The sequence below is a fragment of the Falco cherrug genome, chromosome 2 (genome assembly GCF_023634085.1).
Source record: "Falco cherrug isolate bFalChe1 chromosome 2, bFalChe1.pri, whole genome shotgun sequence".
NCBI classification, from domain to species: Eukaryota; Metazoa; Chordata; class Aves; order Falconiformes; family Falconidae; genus Falco; species Falco cherrug.
Window position 1 is genome coordinate 74,558,513 of NC_073698.1, and position 23,487 is coordinate 74,581,999.

General features: G+C 41.3%; 1 protein-coding gene across 2 annotated transcripts in view; it reads right to left on the reverse strand.

The window, feature by feature from the left end:
• DHRSX (dehydrogenase/reductase X-linked) overlaps positions 1 to 23,487 on the reverse strand; it is a 169,549-nt gene that overhangs the window by 56,967 nt on the left and 89,095 nt on the right. For both annotated transcript variants that reach the window (XM_055701347.1, XM_055701346.1), the window contains one exon: positions 5,011 to 5,112. In XM_055701347.1, the coding sequence (XP_055557322.1) occupies positions 5,011 to 5,112 (102 nt within the window). The remainder of the gene's footprint in view (positions 1 to 5,010; positions 5,113 to 23,487) is intronic.

Consider the following 23,487-nt stretch of genomic DNA (forward strand, 5'->3'; position numbering starts at 1 on the left):
TATGATATTGTAACTATTGTTAAACCTAAGTAATCAATCATGCCTGTGAATAGGCAACTGCCTATGAAATTGTTTGTATTTGATATATCCACTCGTTCCCACCCCTCAAATCTCTCACTTCTGAAGATCTCAGCCTGCAAATAATCAAACACAAGAATAATCTAATATGTGATCAACCATGACTGCATCCATGGGACTATGCAAATGGCTCCCTGCGAAGGGTTATGGTTGGACTGCACATGGCTGGACTGTGTGTAGGTAACACAAAGAAATGCATGTATTTCATATACCTACCTACTGACACAGCTTTTATTGTGCCCTAAAAACTAAAGAGGAAAGCTTACAGAGACTTCATTCTCTCAAAAGAATAAGGTTTCTCAGATGATCCACGACATACAAAATATGAACATCTGAATAAGCCAGCAGTTCAGAAATATTGATTTTAAATTGGCTTACATAGGCTTCAACCTGAAATATATTAACTGTAATCTGTCTACAACAGGCTAATAATATCCTGAAATTTCTTTTTCTGTGTGTGTGTGTGTGCATGCCAAAGGATATACTAAATGTCCTTGTCATTTTTTGCCCCTCCTTTCCTAACCTGTAGCCCAAATCATAAACCACTCAATGTACTGCAACAGAGAAGGAAGTTGGTGTTCCATTGCGAACTTGTGCTTGTTTGGTATCCATAGGTATTCTGTTATCATCAAAGATGTGATTTTGGTGTTAGCTCTTTTGGTTTTAACATCATTAAGTACTGTAAACAATGTATAAGTAAAAACATTACAAGGTGCTGATAAGCATTACTAAAGCACAGAGAAAATGACTGAGTCAGTGACTCTCTGGCATGGAACAGTGACTACTGCTTGTGGAATTTTATGAAGTGTTTTACTACCTGTCCCTTTTGCAACCACAGGAAGATAGTAGATTTTCTAATGTGCCTTTACAGCAATACCATTTTAATGAAAGTATAAAATAATTACACTAGTGTACATGCTGTAATTTGCTAAATGCTTTTCAGCTGTACAAAGACACAGTTCTTTTCAAAAATAAAACAAAAAACTTGGCAGCCAATTGCTAGTTAGTGGACTAGAAGACATATTCTTCTGACCTTCTGTCAGATTAAGTTTTCTAAACTGCCTGTACTGCATCCATCTTTCTGTGGCTCATAGTTCATCTATGTAGCATACTACCCACCCACCCCCCCACACACAGAGAATTTTTTTTTCTGTGTCATAGCATTTTTCTTTTTAGCACTAGCATTATATTTAAAAAAAAATGTTTATGTAATACTCTATTTGCATCTTTAATATGTTTTGTTTATTTCAAAAGCCAAGAGCTGAGCATGCACATTACCGATGCAGAAAGCATAGCAATGGAACAACAGGCCTTTATTTGTCAGCTGAAATAATGCGTGCATTCAACCAAATTTTTCCTTTTAAATTAGAAATTAGAAAGTTAAATGTATATGCTAAAATCAGCTATAACAAAAAAAGAGGAGGTGACTGTAGTCCCCTAATCTCCATTTTGAATGCCCTATATGTTCACGTAAGACTTCTTAAAGTGTCTGAATTCATTGGATACGTAAACCTTACCGAATTTTTGTGGGACCTAGGCACCTAACTCTAGAAGAATACGTGAAACTGAGGATTTTAGTTTAATTTAATTTCCAGCTGCATCCTTGAGCTAGGCAAGTGATGGAGAGAAAGTGATGGAGATACATTTTTTAAAAAAATCACCAGTGACCCAGAAAACTGCTGGATTTCATAACAATCTTGGGTCAGACATTGATTATTTACCTAGTACAGTAATTCATGCCAAATCATCTGTCTTTAATAATATTTCAATGTTAATTTCATAGTTTGTACTATTGTATAACGTTAGAACTTTCCTCAACTCATCCTGAAATGTTTGACTTTTTGATAAGTTCACACAAGCCCAAAACAAATATCATATGATTTCACATACATACAGGATACATATTCATTGAGATAAGATGTGGAATGATCACTAATGCATAGACATGATTATATAAATCAATTTAAAAGATTTTGATTTAAAGTAATTAAATAATACTAACATAGTGTGCAAAAATGCCATGTAACAGTTCTTGGCATTTTTACAGTAAATGTAATAAAAGGGTACAGTCCTTGACAATAAAACACTTGGTTCTATGAAGATAGAGCAGAAAATTCTTATTAGGTTGCTGATGGTCTGATGCAGCAGAAGTCATGGGACCCACGCGAAGTCTGATTTCCAAAACCTAATGGAGACTTTCCATTAGCCCAAACAGACTTTGGGTCAGACTCAAAAGCATATGACTGCTCACAAATGCATTGTTCAGATTCCTGGCCCACAGGCTCTTCCCTATATGCTAGAAAATAAAAATATCTCATCATATCAAGAATACCACAGCTTCAAGATCTATAAGAAATAAGAAAGTACTAGGTGATACTAAGAAACCTACTATTCTAGATGCATACACTGAGACATAAGAAAATCAGCCATGTCATTTTGAGATGTCCTGCAACACATCTAATGGTCATGCAAAATGCCTTCCTATTGACAAAGGACTTTTCTGACAGAAAGCATACACACTCACTGACAACATGCCCAACAACTCATTCCCATCAGACATTTAAATATTGCAAGCATTGCCCTCTTCCAGGCACACAAGATTGTGTCCAGGGTATCACATCACAAAGGCAGTGGAGCTGGCCACAGTGATGAGGCTTTTTAGTGAGTAATGCCTCTAACCCTGCAGTCCACGATGGACTTAACCTTCCTCTTTAGTGCATTGCATTACAGTGAAAGCAGTGACCAAAAAAAAAAAAAAAAGATGAAGGGGAAGGGAAAGGGAGAAGTCCTACCAGTTAGCCCGAAAATCAGCATTTGTCTTGGATATGTTCAACACTGATGGAAATCCAAGAGAAGTTGTTGAAAAGTTTTTGCATCAGGCCATTTCTCCTCTGTTTGGTTTTATTCATTTTCCTCTTGTGTACCAAGAAATCACTTGGGCTTTCACTATGAAACTAGTAACAAAACTATATGCTACAGATTATTTTCAAGAGCAAACAAAAAAGATCGGGGCGGGGGGGGGCGGGGGGGGGGGGGGGACAAAACCAAAAAAAAAACATGGGAAAGAGCTTTCAGAAGTGGAGGCTGGTGACTTGCCAGGTAATGGTCAGAGACTAACCTAATTATACAGGAGTCTTTATAGCAGCCTTGGACATGTTTGCTTCTGTGATTCTGTTAAAGATTCAGCAAAAAGCGGAGCTGAACCACTCATTTAATTGTAGTTACTAACAGGATTCTCAAACAACAGATTTCTCTTGCCAATTGCATTTGGTAACCAAGTGTAAATGAAATTAAATGTCTTTCTCGGAGGTTGTGAAAATATAGACTGATTCAGGCAAATATTAGTCTCAAGCTTCTTAAAAGAAGTTTTGAGCTTACACTTTTTGGTCTCGTATCATAATAGGCATGCTAGGAAATCTATTTTCATATAACTTTGTTTCTGAAAAGACATCGTTAGCTGCAGTTTTCATCCATCCTGCTTCAGCAGCAGCTAGGGTAGAACGATATCCTTTATTCAGGAGGGCTTCTCAGCTATGCTGTTGCTTCAGCCCCATCATTTTTCCCCCAAGCTGCCCCCAAGCTCCTGCTGCACAGTCCTGGCTTTGCTCGTGCAGAAAACCAATGGAGGGCAGAGGATGTCTGACAGGTGTATATATCTCAAAACCTTTTTTTCCACAAAATGCTGTTTTTTCAAATAATGTTGTTCACATCTGTGTAACAGTTTGTACTCTGCATCTTTAAAAATAAACATGTAAAACTGGAAAGATTTTGTAACCACGATTAAATATCCACTAACTTTAATTATTGTACAATTAAAATAATAATTGCAGGCTTTTTTGACTAATCAAATAAAAATGAACATTTAATTAAACATTTCATGAATGTTTCATATCAATCAGGAAATAAAAAACTCTTGAATTTTTATTGCAATATTTGCTTGTGTTACTGAGAGCTCTTTAAGTCATCAACAAATGTAACAAACTCATGTATTTACAGTACATTTGCCCTTGCTGGAACTGAAGGGTGCACAGGAAAAGAAAATGTTCTTTGGGATGTCTTAATAAAAATACATGCAAATAATTGGGAAAACAAGAACAGCAGCATATAACAGCAGAAAACTTCTAAAAGAAACCTAAATTGTTGCTGGCGGGTTTTTCCCCTAGTTAAATAGACAGGTGAAAATTCCCCTTTAGGAAAGTGCATGCATAGCATGCAAGGTTTTTGGAGGAAAGTTATTGTATGGGCTGGTTTCCAAAAATACTGTGGCTATAAAACATAATTAGATGGCAAGTATGTGAATAACAAAAGTTAAAATCCCTAAAAGTAATGAGATTCATTTGATAATTGTATGAATGCAAGACAAATATTGTCCTTTTAATTTGTTCTCTGACCACTGAGGATGCAGCTTCATGGACAACTTTCCAGTAGCACCTTGATCTAAGCAGTGACTGCTCTGAGGTTGCTGGATAATTTGCTAGGTTATATTTCAGATGGATTAATCCCCCAACCCAGCTCACCAGGCAGCCACAGTAAACAAATGTGCTCATACAGGGAAAATATAAGAGAAAAGAAAGTAAATAAAGGTGAAAGGACAGGATTTCTACAGACATAAAAACCAGGTTCCTTTCCTTTTTTTTTTTTTTTTTTTAAATTATGGATGCTTAGATTCTTGTGCAGTCACATGATTTTTAGTGCTAAAAAGCACAGCAAAGGAACAAGACTTGCAATAGCATCACAAGTCAAGGTGGCACTGAATGGTTCAGTCTGCTCAGCTGACTCACTCTGAAAAAATGCAATTTAACTCCTAGAAAGACATCCCTGTTAATGCAGTCATATGGTTCAGATAATCAATTTGAAATGCGAAATGATAGATGAGAGCCCCATTTGTTACATCTTCCCTGGCAGATATGTGAAGAAAAAAACGGAACTCACCATTATTCACCAGGACATGGAGTGGACAACTCTTTGCTCTAAACCGCTGCACAAATTGCCGTATAGACTTCATGGAAGCCAAATCACAGTATAAAAACTCCACTAGGAAAGAGATGAAGATGAACAAAAACAGAGTTAAGTCAGTTACAATCATATTAAAATACACTTAAAGAAATCAACAAGGAGAATGTGATAATATCATCAGGAAAGTAAAGACTTTAAAAATAAACCAGGTTTTGAAAATTATAGTAAAGCTGGTCTCAGAAGGTTCCTTTTTTCTCCTTCCTTCCTAAATTTCTATTTTTAAACTATTGATTCTTCAGAGAACAAATATTAGGAATGCTGCTGCCAGGAGGTGAAGAAGGGTATCAAATGGAGCAAATATGTCCCAGTCCTACTGTTATTTTTACTGCTACCATGGAGGAAGAGGGGCTACAGCTCTTCAGCACTGAGATGATCAAGACATGGCAACTGGAAATCAGATGGGGAGTGGAGAAGCCACATCGGGCATCACAATGTCTCCCTGTGTTTCTGATGCCAATACACTGCCCTATGGTTTTTTTCAGATTATCTGCCAAGTGTCTGTCATCTGAACAGTGATGGAGTCTGACAACGTATCATAAAACAAAGCTTTACTGAGGCAGTAGGAAAGATGGTCAATGGCATGCCCATACGGTGACTCATTCGATCACTGATAGCAAACACGGCATCACAAGCAATACCATAGCTCTGGTGGACATCCAGGGACACTTGGTGTCTGGGTCACCTGGCAGCAACACCCAGTCACATAAATGCCTTTTGAATGTGAGTAAGAGTCGTACCATCCCTTGTCTCCAGCAATGGCAGTGTGATTTGAGAGGATCATACCTCGCATGGATACTGGGGAAGACATCCTGCCCACAGTGCCGCTCTTGGTCAAGGGGCAGCGTGACAGGGGGCAGGGGGTCAGCAGTCTGCCTATGCCAGCAACATTGGTCAAGCAGCACAGTGTCAATGTCTCAAAAATATATCTAACACCAGTATGTTTTTATTTCCAAGAAAACATGTCTTCAACAAAAGCACCCTTTGTCCAAAGTATTAGTCAGCCATTGCCCTTTACTAGAGCACTACAAAAGTAACTAATTAAAATTAAAAAATATTACTTAAATGCCCCAATAACTTTAAATCCATCAGGTCTGAAAATTCTCCTCCTGTTGCAGTTGTTCAGCTTTCACGCTCTGACTCACAGCTCTGCTTCATCAGTTGCCTTGCTCTGCATGACAGCCACAACCAGGGTTATGAAGCAAAACCAAGCAGTGTCCCTCCACAAAGCAGCAGCTATCCCCACAAAAACTATCCACATTCTTTAGAAACTTTGCAAAGGGGTGTGGAGGGGTGTGGTGGGTTGACCCTGGCTGGACGCCAGGTGCCCACCAAAGCTGCTGCATCGCTCCCCTCCTCAGCTGGGCAGAGGGGAGAAAATGGAACACACGTCTGGTGGGTCGAGGTAAGGACAGGGAGATAGATGGCCCAGCAATTACCATCAGGGGCAAAACACACTTGACTTGGGGAAATTAGTTTAATTCATTGCCATTCAAATCAGAGTAGGATAGTACAAAATAAAACCAAATCTTAAAACACCTTCCCCCCAGCCCTCCTTACTTCCCGGGCTCAACTTTGCTCCCGATTTCTCTACCTCCTTCCCCCCAGTAGTTCATGGGGACGGGGAATGGGGCTACGGTTAGTCCATCAGATGCCGTCTCTGCCAGCTCCTTCCTCCTGAGGGCAGGAGCTCCTCACCCTCTGCCCTGCTCCAGCCTGGGGTCCCTCCCACAGGAGACAGTTCCCCATTAACTTCTCTAGCATGAGTCCTTCCCACAGGCTGCGGTTCTTCACAGACCGCTCCATCATGGGTCCCCCATGGGGTCACAGGCCCGGCCAGCAAACCTGCCCCAGTCCTGGCTCCTCTCTCCATGGGGCTGCAGGCCCTTCCAGGAGCTGCTCCAGCACAGGCTGCCCATGGGGTCACAGTGTCCTTTAGGCACATCTCCATCCTCCAGCTTGGGGTCCCCCACAGGCTGCAGGTGGACATCTGCTCCCCCGTTCACCCCCATGGGCTGGGGGCACAGCCTGCCCCACCGGGGGCTTCACCATGCACTACAGGGGAATCTCTGCTGTGGTGCCTGGAGCCCCCCCTGCCCCTCCTGCACTGGCCTGGGGGGCTGCAGGGCTGTTCCTCTCACATCATCTCACTCCCTTCTTTGGCTGCAATTTTGTTGGGCAGATTTTTGTCCCCTTGTTAAATACACCATCCCAGAGGTGCTACCACCATCACTGATGGGCTTGGCCTTGGCCAGCGGCGGGTCCATCTCAGAGCCGACATGGGGGAAGCTTCTAGCAGCTTCTCACAGAAGCCACCCCTGTACCCCCACCCCGCTACCAAAGCCTTGCCACACAAACCCAATATAAGGGCGAAAAGAAAGAAAATTGTGACCTCATCCACCTGTTTTAGCCTTTTAGAAAGTATACATATTTCATGCCAGGCTTTTGGTCTGTTTAAGCATCAGCTATTTAAGCAAGAAAATGTGAATCTCTAGCGCAGATGTTATTCTCTCGTCTAGCTTGCTACATATCATGGTGGGGCTCCAAGTTAGCTAGATGTTGTCAGCTCCACCCCAGCTAGACCCAGTACACTATAGCTTTGAGGTGGATTTGCCCGAACCTCTTCCATAAAGTGAATTTTCCAAGAAAGACCAAAAGGTTTTTCAATGTGGGAAAGCCAGACAGTACTGAGCAACCTCCAGTGACTAAGTCCAGCAGCAAGAAAGGTGAAGGCTATGCAAAGCATGGTCCCCTTGTTCAGTGTCCTTGCTGGGTGAGTCCTTACTCTCTGGCTTGATTTCCCAAGCTGTAGCAACCTCTGCACAGATGCCTGGTCCCCAGGATGGCTTTAGCCATCACAGTGAGGACTGGAGCTCCAGATCTTCACTGTGTTTCCCTCTCTTCCCTCCACCCTCCCACTCTGCAGCCTGAGGGCTGCTCCCCTGTGCTCCTCAGGAAGGCACAGCCACCCCTTCCTCGCACATGGTTTCCCCTACCTCTTCTTATGAAAGAAACAGCCTTTAAAAGAAGGAGAAATTAGACACACAGTTCTTCACACAGGCTAAAGAAATCCTTTCTGACAAGAACATTAAACTGTTGGGTGAACAGGCTCCTACACAGACTGCAGTGAGACCTTTCCTCTTACTTTTTTCCCTGGTCCATCAGTGATGTTCACCAAACTACTTCATCCTGTCACAGCTGAGGCCGTGAGCCATAATGCCTCTTTATAGTATGTCTGTACAATAAGAATTTCAGAAGGCCTGCAGGCACAACAGCAAGATAAGTAGCAAGAGACCATCACATCTGTTATTAAAATCCTTTACAGGAGAATAGTTCCTTTAGTTCCCTTCAGTTTTACAGTATGGGGCTTTAATAATCCTTATATACTTTTGCACCTAGACAGTATTAGTCCTCTGAAATTGACTTAGTGGCCTATTCAGTTTTTAAAAAAAAAACACAAAAGAATGCTTAGAATCCAGTTTTAAGAGGGTGCAAATGTATTTTTTTCGGAATGGCTGTAAAGTCATACCATTTCAACAACACTGACCCATGAATAACACTGGACAATTTCTTGAGCTCCTTACAGACCTTTAGGAGGTCTGCAATTTTGTTTAATTTTGCTGATGTCCTGCATCCAGAGGTGGTAAGGAAATGAACAGTTATTAACTCCTGTAAAAGAAGAGAGCTGTTCAGGTCATTCCTCTTGTGGCCCTGCAGCTATATAAAACCACATGAATGGCACTGTAATTACTCAGATATGCAAAATCTGGTAATACTAACTTATTAGTAACTAGCACAACAACGAATGAAGTAAAGACTTAAGTGAAGCTTTATGCTGACTCTGCTGTTGCTCTACTTCTCCAGGCAACTCATCAAGGACAGAGATTAGGGAAAGCATCATCAGCTTCATAGAAGGCAGCCACGCACAGTGGCAATGGAAGATTCCCTTTTAATACAAAATATTCATCTTGGCACAAAGGGCATTGGACTTTCATTAGCTGCAGTATTTTGTGGCACAGTGCAGGGTCCAACCACTTCTTCACCACCAGTACTAACTGCGGCAGCTTTACTGACTCTCCTGGATTTTGCTAACACCACTGCATTACAAGAAAAGCAGGCCCCTGAGAACGTTCACTAAACTGAATTTTAATCTCTCCCCTCATCTGACCTTGAAATTGTCCTTTTCTGCATTGCCAACAGCAAAGGTGGTTAGAGAACCAGTATGCCAAGGCAAATGCTTTTCAGCCCAGCCAGTGCACTATTATTTGTCCTTGGAATTAACTTTTTGTTACATGCATCTGATTTCCCCTCCCTTAATTTTTTAGTTTTTCAGAGCTAATTCCGTCCTTCATTATGACTGTACCATGCCCAGACTAATGGCATAGTAGACTAAGGCTATCATTACCATGCTTATTTACTTGCTTACTTGGAAAGCGTGTCATCATATTAGTATTTGTACAGCATTTGCCATCCGAAGATCAGAACATGCTTTGGAAAGAAAAACAAACAAACAAATCAACACCCAAAGTTTTCTTTTTGCTCACAAGGCAGAAACATTAATGGCCAGAGTCCTTGTTCATGCTTATTCGTGCATGGCAGCTCTTTGCCAGGGAGGCAGTTTAACTGGTGTGAGTGCTGCACCAACCAAGGTACTGCTCCACTCAAGAAAGAGTGCCAAAACACGGCTCCCACTCATGTGCTGACTCGGTGGCAGTGCTCTGAACAGAAACTGAGTTTCTTCATTGTCCCATGGTCCGAGCACTTAATTTTTTTTTTAAATCAGTGTACCAAAGAATTACACAGTTGCTAAGGACAATTGTTAGTTTCTAAAATATTTTGAAATACACACAAATATACTAAGCACGTCAATTTTTAAAATGTCTTAATTAATATAGACCAGTGTTTAATAATGTGAGCAAATGGCCAAACCTGAACCTGAAATAACAATGTGACTTGAACCACTTTTTAGAAATAATGTTGGCAAAAGAAGATCTGCAATAACAGCAAGCAAACCGAAACATGCCAAAACTAATATTTAGATATGTTACTTCCTGTCTTTTTGGTTTGTCCGCCAGTATACTTTAAATTATTCAAGTACCTAATAATTGACAATAGTGGTCATTCTACTTTTGAGTTTAATAATATAATAGGCTTTCAAAAATAACTGGTGCCTTTGGTTTTCTGTATGCTATTGAGAACAAAAATGGGGAATAGAATCTACATACAGAATATCTGCAGCTAATGCTACTGAAATATTCTAATTTCTGACTCTATCCCATTTTATCTCTTCTTCTTCTACACTACTTCTTGCTTTCAGGTACTTCTATAATGACAGACATGCTCACATTTCTTTCTTCTACTATATGTGTCCCTTGTTCTTTTCTAAATAACCTTTCCAAAGAAAGCAAGTGAATACATTACTGTCAGACACTGGCTAAAATTGTCACTCTTAAAAATATCTTACTATTTACTATTATTGTAACTTGATGACTCTGTTGTCAGAAAGTTATTAGCTAATAAAATATAAAAGGAGCATAATTTCCCAAAAGAGAGAGAGAGTTACTTATGCCATTATCCACATATGAATAGATATGTATATGATGGTGCTACAATTGCTGCTTTGCCTAATTGCTTTCTTTCATGCGACTATCTACCCGGTGCTGCGCCTTCTCAGCAACAGAGAAGTTGGTACAATGTTTTCTGGCTGCTCCTCAAGAAGGCCACATGAATCACAGAAAGCTATGCTGGCTGACTGCACAGGACACCACCAAGCACCTGCACTGTTCAGTGCCTGTTCCTGCACTGTGCACCCTCTGCTCACTTGGTCATGGTAACCAAAGTCAGAGGACCTGAAGGACAGGCATTTGGTGGCTCCTGGAGAGCTTTCTGACACCATGAGCCCCATGGGAGCCAGGAGAAGGCCCAGTGTCAGGAGAGCCTGACAGAGCCCCTGAGTGTTCACGTTCCCCTGAGTTTCCCACTTGGGGTCAACTTTCCCATTTCTGTCCATCTGCTTCTTCATATTATTAGCACACCTTTCTTTTTAACACCTAGAGTTCCTCTCCTTTGCTTTCCATGCCAGCACAGTTGCCCCTGGTTGCACGTTTCTTCTATATCTGTATCACAGGGCATAAAAAGCATGAAATAGGAATTTTGTTCTACTATGGAAGGAAAATTCAGAAGCAAAAGGAATGGTCAGATATTGCAGTGAATGAGCGGGGAATGTAACTTTTGAGATATTCAGTGATCAGCTGAACACAAGAAAATGCAATGTTTGGGCTCCTGCAAAGGCTATGTCACTTAGGTTTGATTTAGATCAGATTAAGATGAGATGGAGGCCACCTACCAACTACCACTCTTTCTGCATTCAACTCTAAATTGTCATCTAGCAATTATTACGGACAGCTACAGGTCCACTTCAGCAGAAATCGTAAGTCAGTCAGCTTTCTTCTATTATTTAGTGCCAAAGCAGGTTTCCATCATGCTTTCACTGTCTTTGTGTTAAAAACACAAGCAGGGGGTCCATTCCATTCTAGGGAAAGGTGCAACTCTGCCCAGCATGGCAGGGAGCTGAGAGCTCATAGCTCCTCATGGTGGAAAGAGGACTACAGAAAGTATCGCTTTGACTGTTCCTGCTTGCCACCCATCTGTCCAGTGTCTGAAGACACCAGCAGGAAGAGTTACTCCTCCAGCAAGGCACAAGGAATGGTTCCTAGACAAGATAATATGAAGTGGTGCTCAGTAGTCACATACTCGTGCCCAAAAACATGTGCCAAAGCTCCACACAAGGTGCATTGTTCTCTGACTGCCGTATCTCCACAGGGGGCACTGAGGAATTTGGCCTTTCATCTGTTACTCTGCCTCACAGAGTTGTACTTTGGCATCTGCACAGCAGCACAGAGAAACATTGTCCTGCTCATGAAAGAACTGAGTATGCTTCTGAGCACCTGGAGAGTGCAACGGAGCTGCTGTTTACCAGAAAGCACTCTTAATGAGGCAAATACTTACCATCTGATAGATGCTGCATTGCAGAGCTAGAGAAGCTCTGTTAGCAAGGTGGCAGGTGGAAATGAAGTGGAGCAAACTCCAGGAGATAAAAAGCATGAACTGGGAGGAGGAGAAGGCATAAAACAGTCTGACAGGAGCCTCCTTCCCTTTTGTCACTGCACTGTCCTTGCTGACACAAAGAAACAGTGGCTTTGGCTGGTCCAGTCTTCAGAGACAAGCTTGGTATCTCCTTTCTCCTGTGGTGAAACTTCTCTCTCCCCGAAGTACGGTGCCCCAGAATCAACTCATTTTTTTCAGCAAGGTTTGCTCATCTGCTTACACATCTTCCAGCCAAAATAAAAGCCGTTCTCAATTAAAACACGGCTGCCAAGGGAGGGGAACAAACTTCTGGCCAGCTGGAAATTCCAGCCAGCTGAGCTCAAAACTGTGGCCGCTATAATGACAACACTGAGTGGAAAATGCAAAAGTGGTTCTAGGCTGCTAAAACAAACCTGTTGTTTACCACTCTGCCTACTGGGTGTGTGTGGAAGCACACAAGCCCCCATCTACAGAACGTAACTTCTGTTAACAGAAATTTCTTCCTACATTGTCCAAGACTAACACAAGGGCTGTGGTGCAAGTTCTGTGCAGACGTGCATGATTACAGAACACTGCATGCTATTCAGGATGCTTCTAGGAAAACAAAAACAAACAAAATCCTACAGGTAAATAAGGTGTGTACCAGCCAAGCACAAGTTGAGCATAATGAGACAGTCATCACAAATGCAGCAAGCACAGTATCTCCTGTTTATGCCATGCTCCTGCCCTTGTGCACTTGATGACCTCTCTGACTTCTATACCACAAACACTCCAGAATCTTCCCCATTCTGCATCAGCAGCTGATATTCACAGGAATTAAATATTAAATTGATTAATGCACAGAAAATCCTATTTGCAATTGTACTTACGACACTGGTTGACCCTTAATTTCAGCCGTGGTTATAGTGACAATTTGCAGAACATTGGCTCCTAATCCTTCAAACTTTTAAGTACGTGACTGTGAACTAAAATGCTGACTGTTACGTGTTGAGCATCTTACAGGTTCTATCCTGTACTGTCCTCTGTCCTTTATTAGTCTGAATAATGTTGTGGCGCTTTTTCAGATCACTGATCATTCATAGACTATTAATAGAAATAATAAACTATGGCTAACTCCAGCACAGATTTACTGTTCAAGCTGATGCTTGCGATATGCCATTGAAGAAAAAGACAGATGGAACACATCCATCTGGCAAAGTGCGTGAGCGCAGTGCCACAGATCAAAATAGTGAGCATATTTTAAGACATACGGTTTGGGTATGATCATTAAAAGATACACTCACAACTTTAGTTAGCCTAGTTTGTCTACAGCCTTCCAGCAGGCAAGAAAGAGCACTGAAATTCAGCTGCTTCTTCTCTGAGTCATCCATTTGAGTGCCACTAACTTTAAAGGCAGTTTAAAGAGATTAGCTTCCTGTGCCTAATGATAGGCTTTGTGAACAGCCTCTGTGTGTCATCCTCCAGCCTATTCAGTCAAAAAAGAGCTCTGCATGGGTGTTCACAACATAAACAGAAATCCACATTGGGCCAATAGTAGCAATTCATGCTTTGTTTTCTTCCTCAGCATGGTTTGAACATTGTTGCTCAAAGAGCTATTGTAAAAAAAAAAAAAAGGCATTTCATGGTGCTATTTCTTAACCATGTAGCTTTAACATACTGTACTAAGACAAATGGGGAAAAATGTCTTCAGCTTTCTGAGAGATGCTTTCTCTCTCAGAGGTTGGAGAGTAAAATAAAAAAGGAATTTGTTCTCAGGATCTGAGCAATCTTGCTTAACTTCTTTCAGCTTCCACAAGAGAAGTGTGTGGTCTAGTCCAGTGATCCTTTAATTTGCTGAATTCGACAAACACCCAGTAGCTCTTGTGTATTGGTTAATCAAAATAAGCAAAACTCCGGGGTAAGAACAGTGTTTCAGTTCCATCACAACCAGCAGCTCCCCTTAGTGCCAAAATATCAGCTCATCACAGGAAAGCCCCCTGAACAGCTTCACAGATCGTTTTGCCAAAGCAGTGGGATGTAACAGCAGTAGAATAAGGAGGTAGCACATTTAAAGCAACAGAAATGCCCATGCACGACTCTGCTAATTGCACCACCAGGCAGGATGTTATTTAAAGATGCTACCATTTTCGCACAGTTCCTACAGACATAGCGTGCTCTGGGTTTTCCAAACATGCAAGTAGTACTTTGCTGTATAATATTTGACATTTTCTGTTCAGCAGAGACAGGGCCTGAAAAGAAATAATCTGCTATCAACTTGTCAGAAGAGTAACCTTAGGAGGTGGTGGCAGCAGGACAAGAGCAGTGGGATCCAATGCCAGCTCTCAGGGTGAGAAAGGTTATCTCAGTTTCCCGTGGATAAAATTTCCTCTAGATTATTGACTGGGGAGGCTTTATTATTTTAGAATGGCAAATACAATAATAGATACATACAAAATTTCATCATACACTTGCTGGAAATTAGATGTCATCTCCCTCCTCCTCCTCATGAGTTCAGGTGCTCATCACCCAGGTTTCTGACTGCAGAGAGACGAAGTCCTCTGATATCCTCCTTTGTTGCTATGGGAAGACTGTTTTTACCCCACTGAACAACTGTTTTGGGAACCCTCTCTGTCATCATTTCTAGTATCTATGGGTGTGCCTTTACATAGGCTGAAAGGAAATATGATTTTGGCTCTTCATAGGACCATTTAGAGCCCTGTGGAAAAATGGTGGGAGACTGACATGGCCACACCACTGGTTTCACTCTGGGGCTGATATCTGGGAAAAAAAAAAAAAAAAGCATTGCAGTGGAAATGCCTCTCATAATTCTTTTTGAGGATGGAGGAAGGCAGCCTTCATCCCACTCACAAATAAGTATGTTTTCTTCCTTCCACAGGGACCAGAAACAAGAGGACAATAGGACAATCCCAGGTAAATTCCCTTTGCCTCACGGGGACAGAAGAGCTCACAGTGAGCAAGTGAAGGTGCATCGTTTGTGGACAGAATGGTTTAGAATACCCTCATTACTACTATTATTACCCTCGCTACGTCCCTTCCAACCCAAACAATTCTACGATTCTATATTCTTCTATATTTTCCTCCTGCTCCCTGGTGAACAGATTTTTATATTAAATTTCATTGCTATATTTTGTGAATTGCAGATATGTTTCTTTTTCTTCTTGGGTGACATTTACTCCTTATAGTGGCTTAGCTCAATACCGTGACTTAGATCTCATTTAAAACCTCAAAATATATGGCACATATGTGACACAGACATTACAGTGTCCTCCTATTAACACTTTCCATCAGGAATGAAACTCAAGTGAAGAGCTTTTTGGAAGTAATACAGAGTCAAGCTATTAAATAACATAGAAGTTAGCAAGGCTTTTACAAGATGACAAAAGGAAAATGTACTTCAGAGCAAGCTAGGAGCAGGAGTCTTCCGAGAAATGACACCGAGTCCTCAAGTGATTTAAACTGTTATAGTTCTGCAAAGTATATGGAGTCATCATTTGTTTCCAGTTTTTCAACTCTGGACTTGTACATTCCCAATGCATTTTGGGTTGCTAGCTTAAAAGATAAGATACCTACTCACTTGTATAATTTGATGATCAAGGACACATACATGCACATGAAAGAGTACCAGTGAGGACACAAAAAGGCCCAGAAATCTTTTGCTGGAAGCCTTCTTCTTCAGAATATTTTATCAGACATGTATCCTGAATAAAACATGCACCAGCACACCTCTTGAGCTGTTCCCCTCTTGACTTGCAGAATTTCTTTCCTATATGAGCAGCTTACTGTTCACAAGTAGATGTCATTTATTTACTCAAAAAAAATTTCTTCAAGCTAGCTAAACCCTATCAAATTCAATTTAGTTTCAAATAAGCAACCTTGCTTATATCTTTACACTCCTAAATCTTGCTTTCCCCAGCCTCCCTAATTTATTTACTTTTAATTGTGGAAGTCTACTTTCATCACCTTATAAAATAAGAAAACCAGAAGCCTTCGCATTCCCAATGTATTCATCTTGGAGAGAGAATCAACATGAGTTTCAGTAAAGAAGAGGCTGTTCAGAAAGGCAGGCATTCACTAAAACAGGGTTACCTTAATTACAGGCACTCCTAGATCCATAATATCTGCATAACAGACTTTTGTTTTAGTTGCTCCAATAATGAACCTTCAAATCCAATTAGCCTGCTTTTGGACTGAAATAGCTCAGTGCTGATGGTACCCCAGTTCTCACAGTGGCCCAGAACTGAGCTGGGCCACTTGGTCATCATTGGTGCAGGTCTGGCTTCTCCTGTCCTCTTATGGATGTAATTGTCTAGAGATGTGAACTGGCTTGTAACCTTCAATCTTCTAAATTTTACCCGCTATTACTGATTTTTTAAAATAGATCATCAAGATCTTCTGTGCTATTTTATGGCAAGTATCAAAGTCTTCAGTCAAAACTCAGAATGCAACCAGCATGTCCTAGTCTACTACGCAGGAGCTTCTTTCCATAAGCCAGTATCAAGTATATACTTGGAGGTATGGAAAAAATCCCTTCCAGTAGGACTGTTTGTTAGTACACTGTCTAGATATTTCATACATGAAATCAGCTTTCAATTAATGGCTAGACTTTAATACCAGAGAATCATTATGTAATGGCAAAACAACTCTCCCATTGGCTACATTTCCTGAAAAGAGCATGCATTTTCTGAGTATAGCTGCTTACCATTTCAAAACCACTAAAATAAAAAACTCCAGTGTGAAGAAGTATGTTTGTAATAAGCTTTGGTATTACTGTGAAAACACCTCAGCAAATAATTCTGCTCCACACCCTCTGAGGTAACACAGAGAGGCTGATAATGTCTCTGCTTTGTAGTACTTCAAGGACAAAACCCTTGCAAAGTCAAAGGAAATAAAACAAAGAAGAAGGGAATAACATTTCCAAGCTCCCGGCAAGAATAACTTTGAGTTGTCCGGAATACAACATCTTTTGCTCCAGACATAAGAACTACCCAAAACACATACTTCTGCAAAGACTACCTTCCTTGTCACCAGAAGTTTCCTTTTTCCCCCCCATGTCAGTTCTAGCACCCATGAGGCAAGCTTGAAAAAATCAAATTTTTTCCCTCCTTTTCCTCTTTTTCTGGAGACAGTCTTTGCACCGATCAGCAAGTCACTCCTCCCCTGTGGCAGCAGAGGCAGCAGGGCCGTCTGAGGTGAGTGCAGCAGGAGCAGGCAGCCCGGGTGGAGGAGAGAGAGGCAAGAGCTGCTCCTTCCACCAGCAGTGCCGCCTTAGGGCCAGGTTAGTCACAGCTAACCTGTTTTCTGATCACACGGTGGGGTGGCTGCTCTCCCCTCACACCCCTGCCCCTCTTTGCTTCATTCACACAGGTTTGCTGGTGCAAGTGCTTCTCCTGGCTCATCCAACTTGTACCTAGGATGTTACCTGGGTTATGGTAAGGGAACATAAATAACCTTGGGTAGCAATGCCGTCATCCTTTCCCACTCCTCCAGGAATCAGGATGCATAGGATTACTTTTCCCTTTTCTCCAGATCTGACACTAGGCTGTTTCTCTTTCATGCTTAAGCAAGCTTAGGTCTGTAGAGGGCTTCTAAGATATGATTCATCTGACCTGTTTCACAAATCTAGTTTAAGATGAGATGAATCATGTCCTACAACTGTTCATTCCTCTCCACAGACTGCAAAGGGAGCTTGGGGACACTGACTCAGATTTAAACCTCTGCATTATAAACCTCAAAAACTAGGTGATTTGAATGGCAGTGTTCAGTTTCAACTAACAATGAACAAAAAGAATGACAGAAAAATCAGAGAACTGGGCATGCGTGCAGATGACCCAGTGTTATTCATCATACTCAAGATTAGGAAAAAAAGAGTGAGAACTTCCAGGAGGATCTGGCTAAAGGCTCACAGATGGGTGGGTAATACAAAGAAAATTCATGCTGGAAAAAGATAAGGACTCTTGCAGGGAGTGTTTAAATTCTTTCCGTACTGTGAATGCCTCTAAAATAACTGTGACTTCTCAACAGAAAAACTGAGATATCATTGCACACTAATTGACGAATACATCCTGAGAGTCATAGAAGGTAAAGGTAATTGTAGTGGTTGGGTTTGGGGTCACTATGTATGTACATGCACACAGCAGAGACTGAGCTTAAGCAAACTACAAGACATTATCATTTCTAAAATAACGACAGTATAAAAATGCATCCCAGGTAAGAACTGACAGTTTTGCTGCTGCTCTAGAAATCACATAGTTCTTGTAGCTACTAATCTGCTGCAGAGATCTTACTAGCTAGCAAAGTGATAAGAAAAAGAAGTGCAGAAGAATAAAATGCCAAGAATAGAACCAGAGTCTCTTGACTGCTGCTTCACAGGCTGCCCTGTATGCTAGATTCCACCTCCTTTCTCTTTTTACTTCTGTACAAATAGGTATTTCTTCTTATTTTTAGGAAAGTATTCATGTAAGAAAGGTTTTGGGTTTTTTCTTTCAGATGGATTAATCTTTAGGAAACTTTAGATCTCTCATACATACGCACAAAATCATTTTTGTTACTTTGCTATTCTTCTCTCACCTCCCTTGCTGGTCCTCCAGAACTTTTAACATAATCACTCTGATGCAGTGTCCCTATTCAGTGACGGTGCTTTAAAGCAACTATCTTTCATAGCGATTCCCTGCTAACACTGACCTGGAATTTCAGGCAATGTAATCCAGAGCCATTGAGCAAGGACCCACAGAGTTCATCTCTGTCACAATATTCAGTGCTTCAGGTATTTTCATTCTTCTTGAAATCAAACTGACTTTTGGACATCTGTGTAATTCTTACTCTTAGGAATATGCATTCTGTGTATTGTCCAGTATCAACTAATTCTGACAAGCATTTTCATTAGACAGTTTGTGGAAAATCTTCCTTTCATTAGCAAAAATATCCCTGGGAAGGCTATGTCTGGCTGGAAAGGGTATACTCTCATTTGGGAAGTATTTAGGAAAAAACAGATACTTCTAACAGCATAAACCCCCTTTTTTCAAGAAAAACAAACCAAAATATTTTTTTATAAAGGTACAGCTTGAGTAAGGTACCAGGTGAACAAAAAATGGATACTTAAGCCTTTCTTCTGTTCAAATACCTGGCTTGTGCATGACAGTGTTTGGCACTGCCCTTCACGCCAGCTCTAGAGAAAGAACTACCTGTACAGATAAGTCTTTGCATTCCTAGTCAGTCTTTGGACTTTCTGGAGAAACTTCATCAGCTAAACTAATTTTAGAAAAGTGTTGATGAGATATTCCTCCAGGTCTGAACTTCTCACATGCAGAAGGGGCGTAAGGTATGCAGCAATGCCTCAGTGATACTGCAGTGATGGCAGCCAAGCTTGCTGCATTGGTGAAAAGAGATGTATGGCATTTTTAAATGCATATTAAGTGTATGAAACTATTTCTGTATGCATCTGCTCTCTAGTTAGTGGGGAGGAAACCAGCAGTAGAAAGAAGGGTCTGTCATTTTTGAAGCAATAGTCACAGCACTGCTTTTTCCTTTGGCACGCACCCTTCAGGGACAAGCCTTTAAGAGGGGGCAGAGAGAAAATAGAATCTCGTTAGTCTGTTTATACCCAAATATAACTCAAATATAGGTAAACTGGATTTTTTTCCATTCTTTTATCTAAGAAAAATAAACTCGGAAAGACAAACCTTTTAAATTTTGCATCCTCCGCAGGGAATCAATAATGTATGAAATTATTCTTCCCACACTTTCTGATGTATTACTGATGTTTGGCTAATGAAGAAGCTAGAAATTCTCCTCACTATAGATTACTGTTTCTAACATGGCAATAGCTGTGATCCTGACACTATGAAGAATGGGAGCAGAGAACTGCAACTGGCAGGATACTGGATCTGAGGACTTAATGAAGGTTTTTGATTTCTGCTTATTGGTAAACTAACATTTTTGGGGAAGATAACCCCCCACATATTGGGAAAGAAATCAGATAACTTTAATGCAATCGAGCATGCTATTCTAGCAGACTACCTTTAACACAGGTCTGGATCTGAATGCTGCCTTTTGAATACATTTTGAATTGCTGCAGAGCCCCAGATTAGCAATGCTGCAAGATCAAAAGGCTGTAATGCAAAATTTTGGTGCAGCATGCCGCAACATATAAAAACCACACTGCCTGTTTTTAGCAGAATCTCACCCACCATAGTGCCTCCTTAAGTCTGTGTTTAGGGCTGAGCTCAGCTCGCACCTCTAGAGGGCTGAATCTGGCCTCCAATGCCATGGCGTGCACAGTACAACACGCCCTGGCACTGGGTAGGGTGGTGGGTCCCCTCCCGCCTCCCCTCCCTCATCCAGGAAAGGGCAGCACAGATGAGCTAGTGCCCACCTGGGAAAACATGTCAGCTCTGCCTCAGGGAAAGGGGGAAGCAGGGCTGCAGCGAGACTCAGAGCGATGACCCAGTCCCAGCGTCTTGTGCCAGCACAGGGGCCGTGTGCTTCCTCTGGTTGCTTCAGAGAAGTGACACAAGTCACCTCAGCCACTATTTCTGAGGCCAAAGTAAATTTGGTTAGCTATGTATAAAGCTGTGGAACCATATATTTTTAAAGGGCAGGTAGAGTGCTAATTTAAGGGTAAATTACATATTTGGGTTAGCAGCTTGGTTGCTTTGTTGTTTGGTTCTTTCAGACTACTTGGATAGCAGCCATCAATGCTCTGTGATTTATCTCTATTCAATTTTTCCACTTTTTCAGACCCTTGGCTGTTGGTAATTCAATTTCTGGCAACTGCAGACCTTCACTCCCTATTACAAGTCATACCCTGAGGCAGACATACCGCCATCTGCGCTGTAACGGTGGTGGTAGCTAGTGGATGCAAATAGGCAAATGTCCAGATGCCACTTGGGCTTTGAAACAGCTTTAATATACAAATTATGCTTGGATTAGAAATACCCTCTGAATCCAGATACGAGCCTTTCATATTAGGTTATTAGGGTACTCTCCCAAGGGACCTCCTCTACCCTGTACTCAATTTCGGCATATTGCTTGTCTCAACAACTTTCATGTATGTAGAAAACTAAGTATTTTCCTTTGCCCAGCCTCCAAAATCATCACAGAGGAACTAATCTTCATCCACTCATCCTTCACATGCAGTCGCTTCACTTCCCTCATCTTCCCTTATCCTCTCCTCCCCATTTCTTCTCCATGCTCTCCAGAAGAAATCTTCTTTCAGGAGGTTTGCATTTATAGCAAACCATCAACTTCTGCTCTCCTGAGAAATACATCCTGTTCGCAGCTCTCAGCAGCAGCTCTCCACAGGCTGCAGGCACAGCACAGTGGCACAAGACACTGCTGCATATAAGAGCTGGGAGGCATCATCCCCTCTCTAGCAAGCCTGGAAACAATACAAGTCTTGACCTGAATTAAAGAGGGATGACTATATTATAGGCAGAAATTACCCGAAAATCATTTCAAAAAGTTCAATAAGGACATAGCCTACAGACAGCCAGGTGGAAAGAAAACATGGGAATGGCTGAAGTATGCCCGTATTTGTAGCATAGGGCTCCTGGCAAGAAGAGGGAGCGTCACCCCATGCTGAGTGTCGCACAGATCAGCACCAGCATAGCCCATCTTTCTGATCTCCTGTGACACAAGGCCTGACCCTACAGTTACTCACTCCTGAGTTGAACCTATAATTTCTTGATGAGCTACAGCACAGCTGGATGAGCTACTAGCTGAGGGAAGCTACCAAGAAACAAGGTTGCTATTTCTTATCCACAGGGCTAGTTATCTTGAGATGTGGAAAACCTGTGTGGCCATGGTTGCATCTTCATTTCCACTGAAGAGAAAGGAGGACAACTGTGATTATCTTGCATGATAACTACTGGGGTAGAGAGTTGTTCACGATACCACTGGAGGATTTCTTTGTTCCCTTCTATGTCTCCTTGGATAAATATTTAGGTTTATAAACTCCAAGTTTACTGATATTTCCTAAGCAGAGATTGACCTGATGTTATCCAGACAGAGTTTCATTTGTGCCTACTCAAATGGCTCAGTATCTGTCTAGTAACATATCTTCAAAGTTTCTGGACTTGACAGTGAGCAAGTTGTACTTTTCTCGGTTTTGATAGGCTTGGCTATCTATAGTACATATCCAAACAGTCTGCGTGGATGACTTCCCACAGTATTCAGCCTTCATTTATCATTTAAAATTACCTTCCCAAAGAGAATGACGTGATGCAGAAAGATGCTTACTAAGATCTATTGTCTATTAAACGGTTCTGAAAGTCATGAAGAAAAAGGTAAATTGATCATGAATATTTCCTGTCCCTATTTTGGGAACAGCTGCGTTCTTGTTCTCTGAAGACATCTCTTCACTGTTGCCTCAGCTAAGTCAATAAGGAAGAAAGGGAAGTCCGAGCCAAAGAGAAGAGAGAACAATTTAAGACATTTGGGCAACCTGGAATGTAATTTTCCTGGAGGGCAATATGCACTTTCCACATAATTTTGTTTTTATGGAATAAAGGACTTGTTACAGCTTGGAAATGCTTTTTAGGAGATTTAAATTCCTAACAGAAAACAAACCCTTTAAGATGCTTGACTTGCATTGTTCCAAATTACTACATTCTTTAGCTCTAATCAACTCAGTTTTGATCATTGCTCTTTTAAGATATATTTTCTTAACATTAACAGAAATTACATTGTCTCTGCATAAGCTGTGACTCACAGTTATGATTTTATGCTACTTTAATGTAGGACTGTTTTCAAAATTCACTCAGAGAAACTGTGTATGCAACTAGTACATCAGCAAAGATATTCAAAGAATTAGATTTTTGTTTGGGTTGGTTTGAATTTTTTTTCTTTTTTCTTTTTTTTCTTCCAGAATTATCAGTGCCGACACCTATTTTATCACTGGCAACTATGGCTACAATATCCAGTGAATACTTTTTTCTTACCTCAGTCGGAGTGAGCAGCAGCCATTAAAAGGCAAAGAGCGTGCAATCAAAGTATGTAAGCAACCACTGATGACATTTCAAAAGTTACAGGTTATGTTTCACCGTGAAGCTGAGTAAAAGGCATTTGTACTCCATGCTTGTAGCATGCTAGAGTCCTTCCACACTCCTCTAGATTGACAGGGTTAGTTTGCCCACAACACGAGCAGTTTCTTATTCCCCTTTGCCCTTCGTTTCCTGACTACTATGCTTTGCAGCTGAAGTGAATCCACTCTTAGGAGGGGCCAGTTTATGCAGCTCCTTTTTTTTCCTAAGAGTAGGGTCATGGTCCATTTTGCATAATACCTGGCAGGACGTCTTAGCGTGAAGCAGAAAT